Source organism: Mastomys coucha, unplaced genomic scaffold (assembly GCF_008632895.1).
Source record: "Mastomys coucha isolate ucsf_1 unplaced genomic scaffold, UCSF_Mcou_1 pScaffold3, whole genome shotgun sequence".
NCBI lineage: Eukaryota > Metazoa > Chordata > Mammalia > Rodentia > Muridae > Mastomys > Mastomys coucha.
In genome coordinates this window covers 62,905,931-62,920,198 of record NW_022196909.1, presented here as the reverse complement: position 1 = coordinate 62,920,198, position 14,268 = coordinate 62,905,931, and the positions used below count along the sequence as shown (strand labels likewise).

The 14,268-nt window shown below is 47.0% G+C and overlaps 1 protein-coding gene and 1 long non-coding RNA gene across 4 annotated transcripts in view; one reads left to right on the top strand and one right to left on the bottom strand.

Annotated features, from left to right (window-relative positions):
* The window catches only part of LOC116074708 (triggering receptor expressed on myeloid cells 1-like), a 27,401-nt gene that overhangs the window by 3,633 nt on the left and 9,500 nt on the right, over window positions 1-14,268 (bottom strand). For 2 of the 3 annotated variants that reach the window (XM_031347462.1, XM_031347464.1), the window contains exons 2-3: window positions 7,219-7,575; window positions 2,911-3,094 (exon numbers count right to left, since the gene is read on the bottom strand). In XM_031347462.1, coding sequence (XP_031203322.1) covers window positions 2,911-3,094; window positions 7,219-7,575 — 541 coding nt within the window. Of the gene's footprint in view, window positions 1-2,910; window positions 3,095-7,218; window positions 7,576-11,936; window positions 12,051-14,268 lie in introns of those variants that run through there. The other variant, XM_031347463.1, reaches the window with a different exon arrangement.
* Window positions 9,846-14,268, top strand: part of LOC116074711 — a 19,184-nt gene continuing 14,761 nt past the window's right edge. The window contains exons 1-2 of the long non-coding RNA XR_004112252.1: window positions 9,846-10,434; window positions 11,162-11,240. This is a non-coding gene — a long non-coding RNA (uncharacterized LOC116074711). The remainder of the gene's footprint in view (window positions 10,435-11,161; window positions 11,241-14,268) is intronic.

Here is a 14,268-nt window from a genome sequence, read left to right as displayed (position 1 = left end):
AAGCTAGCAGGTAGAAGAGGTGTAGCGATAGAATGTGAGCAACGTACCTTCCTCCTGAGCCTTGGAAATAAAGGCAAGGAAGAGAAAGTAACTCCTGGAAAGATGGATCAGTGGTTAAGAGCATACACTGCTATTCCAGCAGTCTGAGTTACATTTCTCAGTAACTACAATGGACAACTCACAGCTTCCTTTAACTCTAATTCCATGGGATCCAATTCCTCCTGCAGCCTATGCAGACACCTGAACTCAGGTGTACAATTTACACACACACACACACACACACACACACACACACACACACATGCACATGCACACATATACACATGTATAATAAAAGGTTAATTTTTAAAAAAAGAATAGAAGATCAATGCTGACTCTCACTAAATTGCAAATGTTATTTAGTCCATGAAGGCTGACTCCATGCAAGGCTCTTGAACTGGTTGCCAAGGAACCAAGGAAACAACTTGAAGAAGGGGAATGCTATGTCTGCCCCCAAGCCTGGAAAAGGAGTCCACACTCACAGAGTTATGAATGCCATGAACAGAACACATATATTTTACTAGGAATATGTTTTTCTTGGCGCTGAGGATGGAACCAGAGCCTTATGATTCTTTAGCCCATGCTCTGAGACACATACTTGGCCCTAGAGAGAATGGTTTAATATACTAAACCCAAGATGGCTGCCCTACAGTACTACCACCCCATTTTGACATTGTAGACAATTTGCACAATCTTTTTTGAGATTTTATTTATTCTTATTTGTGGCAGGATTTTCCCTGTCCAATTACTTTAAAAATATTAGTGTAGCAGGAGGCCTGTGATTGTCTAGGGAAAAGGGAGGCAGAGCAAAGAATTGCAGAGACAGGGACAGAGGAGGGGGGGAAAGGAGCAAGATGAAAGATGGACAGAAAGAAGATCCTGATCCTACGTGATTTTAAATAGCCACAGATAGTTATGAATATCATATAGAGATAGAATATTTGAGATAACTTTTCTGATCTAGGTGGGCAGCTTGTACCATTATTAATTGGTCCTGAAATTATTGTGTGGGCATCGTGTGACTTGAGAATTTATTGATATATAAATGACTGATTAATTAATTAGAAGTTTCTAGAGTTTTGTTTTACTGGGTTACTGGAAGGTGGAACCACTAACCACAGGGGGATTATGGCTGAGAGGGTACAGGCGGCACTGAGCCAGTGAGCCAGAGCTGGGCAGACTGTGATCAGTTGTTGCGTAGACCTAGAGCTGTAGAGGCAGCAGAATTGGTGGGCAGAGAGTAGCTGGCATGAGCATAGGAATGTGCCAGCCCTTTTTTATTATTTTCTGCAGCATGTATATACTTGTTTTCCTGATATGTTTGTGCACTGTGTAGGTGAAATGTCTGCCCATGAAAGCCAGAAGGTGTGGGTCCTGGAAATACAGATCTGTGTGATAGACCACGTAGGGGCTGGGAACCAAACCCAGGTTCTCTGGAAGCACAGTTAGTGCTCTTAACCAGAGTCATCTCTCCAGGCCTGGAAATTCTGATATTTAGAAGACAGTTTATATATGTAATATTATGCTTTGTCATATGCTGCCACCGTGATACACTCACTGTCTCACCACACATCTGAACGCCATGCACTGAAACCTCTAGAACTCAGAGACAAAGAATGCCCATCCTCTTTTAAACCTATTGTCTCTGACATTTGATACAAAGATGGAAAGGTGACAGACATAGGCATGGGTTAAGAATCTCCTGAAGGGCTGGCGAGATGGCTCAGCGGGTAAGAGCACTGACTGCTCTTCCGAAGGTCCTGAGTTCGGATCCCAGCAACCACATGGTGGCTCACAACCACCCACAATGAGATCGGACGCCCTCTTCTGGTGCGTCTGACGACAGCTGCAGAAAATTACGCCAGAGCGAGAGGGGCCGAAGCGAGCCTGAGCAGAGGTCCTGAGATCACCAGCAACCACACACATGATCAAACACAGTCATCTGTACAGCTACAGTGTACTCATACACATAAAAATGAAATAAAAATAATTCTTTAAAAAAAAAAAAAAAAAAAAAAGAATCTCCTGAAAAAAATCTTATTTTAGCACATACTGAAACCAGGGCCTTTGGTTAGTTTGATCTCTAGCACTGCAAACAAAACGTGCTGAGTCCAGCACCATTTCCATAAATTGACATTCCTTTATTCTATGGTAGTGTGCTCCCTCAGTCTATGGTAGGGTGCTCCCTCAGTCTATGGCAGTGTGCTCCCTCAGTCTATGGTAGGGTGCTCCTTCAGTCTACAGGAGGGTATACCCAACAGCATTGAAATCAAATAAAACAAAAGTTAAGTAAAGTCAAACAGAATGAATGAGCTATACTAGGGATGGTCATAGTACAGTACCTGGGGAAATAGTTCATAGCTTCACAATAGTTTCCCTGGGAACTGTTGGGTCACAGGGCTCCCTGGCTCACCCAATGTTATATACACAGCTAGCCTGCCTGAAATGAGAATCCATCCTGCTTCTGGGTTGGCATCAAAAATACCATTTCCAGCTGGGCGGTGGTGGCGCACGCCTTTAATCCCAGCAACTGGGAGGCAGAGGCTGGCGGATTTCTGAGTTCGAGGCCAGCCTGGTCTACAGAGTGAGTTCCAGGACAGCCAGGGCTACACAGAGAAACTTTGTCTCGAAAAAAAAAAGACAGAAAAGAAATGCCATTTCCATCCTCCTACTACTCTGATGTGCAAGAAAATATGGAAGGTGAGCTGGGAAGGACAGGAGCCACCTGCATATCCAGTCACCTCCCCCCTCTCTGGAAATTTCCACACAGAGTGAGGTGACTCACATCTGATCTGCTCCACCCACCCACATCCTCTCAATACATGGATGAATAAATAGAGGGTGTCCAAACCAGGAGCCAAGCAAACATACCTGTCAGCATCTGTCTCATTTTTGATGGTAACTCCAGGATCAGGAGAGGAAACAACACCAGTGGGCTTGGGTAGGGATCGGGTCGTAGTTGTGTCACTGGGTGAGTATTTTGTGGTGCTAAGGATGGAAAGGTCAGCAGGACTTGTAATAGGAATGATGCCAGGAGTGAACACATCCGAGGAACCTGTAAGAAGACGCAGGAGATAGATGAATGGGTGGATAGATAATGGATGGGTAGGCAAATGGGCTGGTGGGTGGATACATGGATGGAGGGATAGCTGGATGGGTGAATGCATAGATGAATGGATTGATGGACAGCTGGATAGATGAGTCCATAAAGAGAAATGGAGCTGAGGAGGGAAATAAACATGGCCGTCCATGAAACAAGGTTTTCTTTTGACAAAATCCAAAGAAACAGTGTAAAGTCATCCTGAGTCAGAGGCAGTAAAAAGGAACGGATGGAGGAAAGGAGGAAGGGTGGGAAGAGACATGAGGGAAGAGTTCTCGGGCCGTTTGAGCTGTAGGAATTCTCTCGCCTGCTGCTGTCACTCTCCACCCACCCCATCCTCCTCCTGTAAGTCACGTCACCCTCAAGTTGTCCTTTACCCGATATTGTAACCGAGGTCCATCTTGGGCTTGGCACACAACTCTCCTGGTTCTAGGGAGGCCTGCCCCTTTCCTCTCTGCCGTCCCTGACACATCCACTGTCACTCTCTGGGCATGTACAGCCTAGCAAGGCACCGACTCTTCCTCAGAGAATTCAGAAATTCATAGTGGGGACTTGTAAGTGCATGATTCCTACTGAAGTGAGCCTACAGACTTGTTCCTCATAAGCAAGTGTCACTTCAGGTCTACTGAGGCAGGGCTTGCATTTGAAATAAGGTCTTCACGTGGTTCATGCCTCCAGCAAGACCTAAGATACATAGTTTAGAAGCCCATGGGAAGGGCACCATGGTGTCTTGGGTAGGGTTAGGAGGGTTAGGGTAGATTGCTAGAGGCTTCCAAAGAAGAGACCATACCATCCATGGATTACCTACAGACAACCCAGAAGCCAGCAGGGCAGCAGTGTTCACAGCCCAGCCAGTTCAAGGGCATGCACACACAACCCACTTCTGCAGGCCTTGTAGATATGGGACCAGTGGACACCCTTCTGATGTCAGCCACAGGCCAGTCTGAACGTGAGACCCAGGTCACAGACCACTGGCCTTATATGCAGGCTGCATATGCAACTGCCCTCCAGGCATACAGCTAGCCTATCCAGGGGTACGACACGTGCTTATGATACTACAACGGCCACTGTAGCCACCACTAAGGTCTCCTATGCAGCTTAGTGGGCACGCAGCAATCAGCCTGCTTACCTATCCTGTGGACAGCAGCCCACAACCACCATGCCTACAAGACCACAGGATTGTAACAAGTCTGCTGAGACTAGTTAATTTTAATCTAGCAGAGAGGATTAGAACCGGCCCTGTCTAGGACATAGACAGAGTAACTACAGTTACCCCCGGGAAATGAGAGCAACCTCCTGCACTACCCCCATCCCATTCTGCCAGGAGTCAGACTGGTCCTAGACTTTCTTAGACACCTTACTGAAAAGATACAGGGAACACAAGTTCTGTGTTCTTGCCCAGGAGCAAACTTGGCAAGGTTTGATCTGAGGCTAGGGTCAGGGCCTCGAACAACTTAAGGTTTTGGATCCTGGCAACCTGGGAATTCCCACTGAAAAGACTGGAGTTGACAGTCCCCTGGCTATAGAGCGCTTGGTCAAGGGTACACTTGAGACTTCCTGTGTCCCCCTAGTGCAATACTGTTTGATTAGATTGATGCTATTTTTGCCTCATTGTATGATAGCTTTCTGCATGATGTCCCATGTTTCCCCTGCAAACCACATGTTTGTTTGTTTGTTTGTTTGTTTGTTTGTTTTTACAAGACAGGGTTTCTCTGTATAGCCCTGGCTGTCCTGGAACTCACTCTGTAGACCAGGCTGGCTTCGAACTCAGAAATCCGCCTGCCTCTGCCTCCCAAGTGCTGGGATTAAAAACATGCGCCACCACTGCCCGCCCAATACTGTACTTCTTAATCAATTTGTTTGACAGAAGACATAGCTTGTGCAAGGCCTCCTGAGGCCAACCTTCCAATCATTCATATATATATGAAATAATAACCATATGTATATGGTTATTATTTCTGATCCTCTGGTTCTTTCTTTGGGTCACCCTCCCACCAGCCATTTCTTTTCACAGCTGACTAATTATGATCTGAGAAGTTTCTCTCAGCAGAATACCTATGGGCAGCCAAGCAGTTATGGATGACAGAGTAGCTATGGGCAACAAAGCAGCAATGGGCAGTAGTCTCTCTCTTGTTATCCCACTCAGACTGGATCCTACAGCCACCGAGTCAATATAACCAAAGAAGCAACATCAGTGGGTGGAAAAGTTTATCTCCAGAAACCCACCCCAGTAGCATGGGTGTTTATGGGTGGGTGTCTGGAGGGTTTCCTGGATTGAAGTGAGTTGGAGCCTGAGTGGACGGGAAAGTGTGGGGATTTAATCCTACAGGCATGAGTAGAGGGAGGCAGGGAGGAAAACGGTAGAATGAGCACTGGAGAGCGAGGTGGCTTCATTAAGCCTGGTGGATCTGTGGATAAAGGGGCCGACCTTGGTTTATTATAGACCTCCCTAATGAAAGTTCTGCCTGCCAACAATGCAACTTATGTCTACAGATTAAATGGCAGTGTGATTCAGGAGAATTGAGCTGATTTCTTTAAGCACTGTGAGATTGTTAGGATGAGAAAGAGAACTTGGCAACCCATTATGCACATCTACCTGAATACAGAAACAAGAAGACCTGAAAGGAACCCCCAGTCTCCTAGGAAGATCCGCCAAACTTCCAAGGTTGCCATGGAGACGATTGATGGGCGATTTTCAGACAAGGAAACTTAAAGTCTCTCTGGCCCGAAAGAAGCCTCCAATGAACAGCTTGTAGGGTAGTGTGCTGTGCTATGAGGACAGAGGGCTGCCACACCAACCTGCAGAAATCCTGGAGGATCCATAGGTCACATAGGAAGTCATGGGGGAAACAGAAGGACTCTGAGGTTCCAGAGAGAACCCCCTCTGAAGGAGGGACTATCCAGCACTAAGCAAGAGACTGGCAATGTCCCAACCCTGGCTGTAGAAACAAGTACCTTGCCTGGAGAATAGAATGCAACCAGTGTAAGTCTGAGTGCATCCTCCTTGGCCCTTCCCACCTCTGGATGGTGACCATGGGGGAGATGGCATTGGCAGCATGTGGGGAGGAAAAGGTGGCCTTAAAAGCTCTGGCAGTCTTCAAGGAGCATCCTGAGATTGCCTGTTAGGTAGCCGTGGCCTGAACCGATGTGACTAATGAAAAGGGAAATAAAATGGCACCATGGGTTCTCCTGGATCTTAAAAGGAAGAGGGTTTTGTTTTTTTTAAAAAAAAATCAGAAAATGTTGTAAATGTATAGTTCTGTATTGATAATGCTGGCTACAACATTGTTCTGAAGAAACATTAAAGCAAGCTAAATGATTAGGTACAGAAGCAAGGTTCCTGAGGACATGACTTCTGACTGGAGGTCTCAGGAATAGAACTCAGTCATAGGCCAAGACTACAGCCCACCTTTTCCCAAGGGGAACCCATACACAGGAGCCCCTAATGACTATTGGACCCGGTGCCTGCCAAGAGCTTGCATGGCAGACAAGAAGAGTCCAGAAGAAAACTAGGCTTCCAAGAATCAGAAAAACTGCCCCCACATAGTGGGACTATCTTGTCCCTGCCAAAGATACAAGTAATGCCTCAAAGGCTTTGTAATATTTTCAAACTTTGGCCTTCTAGCCAGGGCAGCCTCCCAGCTACGCTACACTTATCTTGACTGATCCTGGCATTTACAGGATCTGGCCGTGTGTCCAGCTCTGCCTCTCTGCTTCACCCTGGTCAGACTGTTCACCTCTATCCCTGGAGAATCTCCTGCACTTCATTTCTTCTCTCATCATCCCTCTTTCCAGAAGTTCCACCCTCTACATCCTGTCTAGCTATTGGCTGTCAGATCGTTATTACAGCCAACTGGATACAATTCTAGACTCCCTTAGAGGTGAGGAAGACCTGGATATTTACAAAATAGAAAACCTGGTAATGGACCATAGAAATACCAATACCAGAATCCTGCCAATATTCACCTCTGTACAGAATTAACAACTGAATATCCAGAGACACGTCTTCACACAGTGGCTCCATTCATGTCTGGCCCATCTCTCTCTACCCTCTCCCCACATACTTCTTGGTCACTCACCCTTGGTCACGACCAGGCGGACAGGATGGAAGAGCACAACGGGGTCATTCGGAGGATGGTAAATCACACAACGATACAATCCAGAGTCTGTCACTTGAAGGTCAGTCATTTGAACATGGAGCATGGACTCAGTAGGGTCATGTTTCAGGGTGTACTTCCCCATGTGGACCTCACTGGGTCCATTAGAGGACTTCTCTGTGACCACCAGGGTCAAGGGTTCCTTCCCAGCTGGTAGCTTCTGCCAAGCCTTCCGGCTCCTGGAGTATTTCATGATGTTGAAGGGACAGTCCACTGTCAAAGTCTGGCCCTCAATTAGGTCATACCTTTCTTCGGCTAGGACAAAGGCAGCTTTGACTTCTATAAACAGGAAAAGAGAAACAGGCTCTGTAGGGAATGACATCTGTTCAAACTCTCAACTGAGGAGGAGTTGTTTGGTGTATGTTTTACTACAAGAGCCAAAGATTTGTGGCCCGTGGAAATCGACCTTGATAATAATGCTTTTGTGAGTACATGCTATTGTGTGTGTGCATACGCACGTGCCTATCCTGCCCAAAGACCAACCTCAGGTATCGCTCACTCCTCAGAATGCTGTCGTTTAGCTGTCTCCTTTTCTCCCAAGGTCTTTCACTTTTTACATAGACTTGGACGACTCAACCGGGCTGTCTGGTCAGTGAGTCTCGGGGATCCAGTTCTTAGTGATGCCCTAGTGCCAGGATTAGTAATGTGTCTGGCTTTTTTACGTGGCTTCTACGGATCAAACTCGGGTCCTCATGCTTGTGTAGCAACACTTCACTGTGTCATTTATTTCTCTAGCTCTAAATGATCCTAGAGAGTTGAAACTGCCTGACTGGAGACATGAATGACCAGTGCATGTTGGGAGAGAAATCCTGTAAGAAGGCACTTTCCAAGGGAAAGACTGGAAACAAAGACATTCTCCAAGCACAGGATGATGCCCAGAAAGTTTGGGGGGCTCCATCTAAGTCAGGACCATCAGTTCAGGAGACATCAAGGAAGCATCAAGAAAAAGAAGTGAAATAAGACACCCCGGTACAATGGGAATCTCTCCTGTCTGGAATTGTTTCCTCCCTTCTTTGAGCAACAGAAGCCCTCCCCCCTTTCTCCTTTCTCAGGGTAGCCATCCTGTGTGACTCAGCTAATGAGCCTGCCCACATTCCCAAGGACATACTCGTGAGGAGGCTTAAACAACCCTAAAACCCTGGCCACACAGATTGGTTTAGGAATGGGCATGAGACTAGGATGAGCCAACCAAAATCTGTTCTCTGACAATTCAAAACCTTATGTAGAGGCTGAAGGTCCACAGGGTGTGACATCCCAGTGCTATAGAAATCAGCTGCCTGAGGATGAGCCAGACAGGTAGAGGGGCTGGAGATTAGGGGTGGAGAGGCTCACAATTGACTTGTGGCTCTAGCTGTGTTGTCAAGCCAGCACAGCTGGATTCCCCGGTACCTAAGGCAATGAAGCCTTCTTTTTTTTTTCTTTGACAGAAATCAGCCATATTTTTTTAACTGGGTGTAAGATGTCCCCCACTGGGTGTAAGGTGTCCTTAACTGGGGGGGCAGGTGTTGGAAAACAGTTTCAATTGTTATAAACAAGAATGTGAGTGTCTGGGGTCATTCTCCAACAAAGGCACTAACAGAATGCCAGATCAGTGAGTTGGCCTTTCATTCCCCAGACTTCTGATGTTCTTACTACAACTGCCACACAAGCACACACACACACACACACACACACACACACACACATACACACATACGTACACACACACACACACACACGTACACATGAATGCAGGCACTTGCACACACTCACACATGCACATAAGCACATGCACACATACATACACATGTATGCAGATACATGCATGAACACACACACACATGCACTCAAACATAAACATGTACATGTACACATACATGTACACATGCACATATGCACACGCATACACTTACACTTGTAAGCACATGCTCACACATACACGCTCACAATGCACACACTCACACATGCACTCAAGCACATGCACACACGCATGCACCCATGCACAAACTCATGCAGCCATGGACCACCCACACAGGCCAAGACTTCCAACTTCTACTTTAGTAGAGCCTTTGCCCTTCCATGTGGGATGTCAGGTTCCAGAAGGCTTGCTCTGCCCTCATCTGGCCTTGGGAAGACTCACCTCAAGCACCCATGGGGGAGTCTGTAGGCGAGCCTGGCTCAAAGGCCAATTAGAGCTCTAAGGAAACCTTGTAAACAGGCTCCCTTGCACTCTCCCACCCACACCCATGATGGTACACACCAGCAATCTCAGAACTCAGGAGGCTGAAGTAAGCACATCAGGAAAAAGTTCAAGAGAATCCTCAGCTACATAATAAATTGGAGGTCAGCCTGAGCTCCATGAGGTCCTGTCTCAGAAAAATATTAAAAATTTTAAAAGAAAAGGGTGGCAGAATGTCCCCCACATGCACAGACAGGCCAGCAGAGGCTCAGGGCTTTGTGGAATCCATTTTGATTATTCGTTGCAGGCTGTCTGAAGAACCCTTTATGACAGACATGAGCTCCACCCTTGAGTTGTCATCACGGAAGCCCTGACTCATTGGAATGTTACAGATGAAGACACGGGGTTGGGGGTGGGGCCAGCCCTGAGCAGCATGTGGGAGAGCTCCAGCGTTCTAATCTAGCAGATTAGAAGATTTGCTGGCCCAAATTTTCCCTGGGAAATATCCTTTAAATGAATTACATCTTTGGGATCTAATGGACTGTCCACATCTAAAGCACCATGGGGAATAGAAGAAAACAACATTTCAACATGAAATAATATTATTCAGATGGCAGGACATAATAACCCACACACCTTTAACTCAGCACTGGGGAGACAGAGGCAGAATCATCAGTAGGGAAGTGTAGGCATAGACAGTTCCAGAACAGTCAGGGATATGGAGAGAGACTCTCTCAAAAATACACAAATATTATTAAGATCATGCCACATTTGGATTGGCTAGATCTTCTGGCTTAGTAGTGCCCATCTATAATCCAAATACACAAGAAGCTGAGGCAGGAGGACCAACAGTTCAGAAAGACAACTTGATATTATAAAGTGAGACCCTGTCCTGCTCTGACATTGTTCCCATGGATGGATCTGCATGTCTCTGACATCGAAATGCACACAGAGTCTGGGGAGCAGCTGCCTGGCGGATGGTAGGTCCTGGGTTCCATTCCCAAGACTGAAAAAAAAAAAGCAGTTAAGAACATTTGCTGAGGCCAGGAAGTGGTGGCACACGCCTTTAATCCCAGCACCTGGGAAGCAGAGGCAGGCAGATTTCTGAGTTCGGGGCCAGCCTGGTCTACAGAGTGAGTTCCAGGACAGCCAAGGCTACACAGAGAAACCCTGTCTCAAAAAACAAAACAAAACAAAACAAACAAAGAGCATTTACTGCTCTTGCAGGAGACCAAGGTTTGATTCTCAGAACCTACCCGGCATCTCACAACCATCTGTAACTCCAGTTCCACGGAAATCATGCCATCTCCTGGCCTCCTCAGGTACCAGACATGTATGTGACACATATACATACATGCATGCAAACGCTTGTGCATATAAAATAAAAATTATTTTTTTAAAGAATATAGCCAGAAAAAAGCAAGCATAGAGCACCTGCTTCCTAAGTCACCCTCCTTATATCTCAGCTCGTCGGCCTCAGGGTCTGATTTTCTGAGCTCAGGCGAAGCCCGGCCTGAAGCAAGCAGTACATGGCCTTGTGTTTGACGGCCATCTGCTGTAGAACAGAGGTTCCCAACCTTCCTAATGTTGCCACCCTTTCATACCGCTCATTAAGTTGTGGTGACTCCCAATGATAAAATCAGTTGCTACTTTGTAACTGTAATTTTGCTACTGTTTTGAATCATAATGTAAATTTCTATTTTCCAGTGCTGGTCTTAGGAGATGCCTGTGAAAAGATCATTCGACAACACCCCCCCCCGCGCGTGCACCCCCTTCCTTTCAGCAGGTGAGAGCTTTGGGGGTTAGAGAGACCCCTCAGTTGGCGAAGCGCTTGCATAGGCACTAGGACCTGAGTTTGATCTCTAGCGCGCATGTAAAATGTCTAGTATGGCAGGACACGCTTCTGTCCTAGCAGCAGGAAGGTAGACATAAGTGTGTCCTTGGGGTACACTGGCCAGCTGGCCTAACAAATAAGTTAACTCTAGGCTCAACGAAAAACTCAAGAGCAAGGTAGATCCAGGTGTGGCAATGCACACTTTTAATGTCAGTAATCAAGGCGCAGAAGCAGAGGAGCAGGGCAAGGTGGAGGTGCATCCAGCCTGATCTACATAGCAAGCTCCAGCCAGACTGGCTACGTAGTGAGACCGTGTATCCAAAGACAAAAACAAAAACAAAAACAGAGGTGGGTGGTGGTGGTTCACACCTTTAGTCCCAACACTCGGGAGGCAGAGGCAGGCAGATCCCTCAGTTCGAGGCCAGCCTGGTCTACAGAGCGAGTTCCAGGACAGCCAGGGCTACACAGAAAAAACCTGTGTCAAGAGAAAAAAATTGAGGAAGACACCCAATGCCAAGTATAACACACGCACACACGCACACGCGCACGCGCACGCGCACGCGCACGCACGCACACGCACACGCACACAGCTTCTAATTTCTGGTCCAGAGCAGCCACCTGCTCCCGTCTCCCTCCCGCTTGCCTTACCTGAGACAAAGAACAGCCACAGCAGTCCCCACAGTCCCCAGAGCCCAGCCTTCCTCATCCTTCAAGCTCCGCTCCGACTGCCCCTGCAGGCTGCTGGGACAGCTATAAGACAGCCTTGTACCTAGACTCTGAAAAGTTTCACAACAGGACATGAGGCCATTCCGGGGAGGTAGTTCTGGCCACCCTGCGTGCTGACGTCAGTAGGGGAGTTCAAGGGACAGTCAAACCTCAGTTAAACCTCTTGGAACCTCGGTTTCCTCTTCTCTGAAAATTATTTTCTTTTTATGGTAATAATTTTGTGGGAGGGGGATGGGTAGAACCCCCCACCCTAGCCCATTTAGCTCCTGAGTAACTGAGACAGAAGCCTGTTAGATCTTTTCAACAAGCTTTAAAGTACTAGAATTGAGACGAGATTCATATATGTTTAACCCTCTATGATGGTTTGCTATTTCCCAGCCATGTGCCGAGAGTTTCTTGCCACTTTGCCCTGCCTGGGCTGCATCTCCTATAGCTGTCTGTCCTCAGGGCTAACTTCTCTTGGCCACTTGCTCACAATGCATCCTGCCTCAGGGTGACCTCTCTTCTTTCTCCTTTTCTTTTTTTTTTTAATATTTATTTTTTTATTATAAATGAGTACACTGTAGCTGTCTTCAGACACACCAGAAGAGGGCGTCAGATTTCATTACGGGTGGTTGTGAGCCACCATGTGGTTGCTGGGATTTGAACTCATGACCTTCCGAAGAGCAGTCAGTGCTCTTACCCGCTGAGCCATCTCACCAGCCCTCTTCTTTCTCCTTTGTGGTTCCTACTTGAGACACATTACACACACACACACACACACACACACACACACACACACACAGCCATATGCCCATGTCTGGACACATTCCATCACACATCCAGCCTTCCTATGTCCTCTGCCCCATCATAGACTCCAACTTTTTATTAACCAAGCAGAAATAATTGGGGGGCATTCGTTATAGCCCAGCAGACATCACAACACCCACATCCGGGCTGTAACCTGCTCTTGGAGTACAGAGCTGAATACACAGCGCCAGAGACCAACACTAACAATTACTTTCTGTGCTGTTTTTTGACTGGTTGACTGGTTGGTTTTTTGTTTCAGTTGTATGTTTGTTTTTGCACAGAGTCTCACTATGTAGCTCTGGCAGTTCTGGAAGTCGTTCTGTAGACCAGGCTGCCATAGAAATCACAGAGATCTGTCTATCCCTGCTTCCCTAGTGCTGGGTCTGAAGGCGCCACTGAAGCAATTAACCTTTTCAATCACACAAACAATAGTTTTGTTAATTTTTATTCAGAGAAGGTTTTGCAGTGTAGCCCAGGCTTGCCCATCTTCCGTACTGAGGTGACAGGGACATGCAACATGCCCCCTCTCAGCCTCAGATAATCTTAGTGAGAATAACTGTAGTCAGCTCCTGAGCTGCCCTAACATTCATCTCAAACACAAGACCGGCTTTCTCACTTCAGAAACAGGAATTTGTCACCTCCGACATGGTTTTCAGAACTTCACGACACAGCAGTTCCTCAATACGCTGAGTTTAATTTCCTCTTGTGGCCACCCTTGTCGGGGCAACTGGACACAACCTGCCTGGCTGACTCTGCTGATACCTTTGAGTTAGTTAATAGACACGAGAGCAACTGTGATTCTCTTCCAGGGTCGGGGTGGGCACCCCACTGCAAAGCGCGACTGTGCATTGTCCTCCAGACTGGCAGCCTGCAGACTCACTTTCAGGAATGCCAGTCATAGCCATCAACACATGGCCATCCCCGCATGGCAGCCATACACCAGCATCAATGGCATTTGCTAGAGCAATCACCTCTTTGTAACTAAGTTCATTGATCTGTCATTCCTGATCAAAACCTTGGCTTTTTTTTTTTAATCACTGTCACCATCATCATCACCATTGCCATCACCATCACCTCAGAGTCTCAGAGCAATGGTGATGATGGTGATGGTGATGGTGGTGGTGATGATAAGGGATGATGATGGCGATGACAACTGTGATGTTGGTGATGGTGGCATCTCAGCAGTCGAGCGCTTGTCTGGCTTGTACAAAGCTCTGAACTCCATTCCCAACCCTGAAATAAACAAATTGTCCATACTAGAGGATGCTGACCCTGACCTTTCAAAAACAGATAAAGACACCCTACAAAAGGAAATTACTGACTGGCAGGGTAGGGTGGGGTGGGCTGGGGTGGGGTGGGGCATGCAACAGAGAACTCAGTGGCAGATTTTCAAGTAATAATAAAGATCAAAATGTCAGGCTGGGCAGTGGTGGTGCACGCCTTTAATCCCAGCACTTGGGAGGCA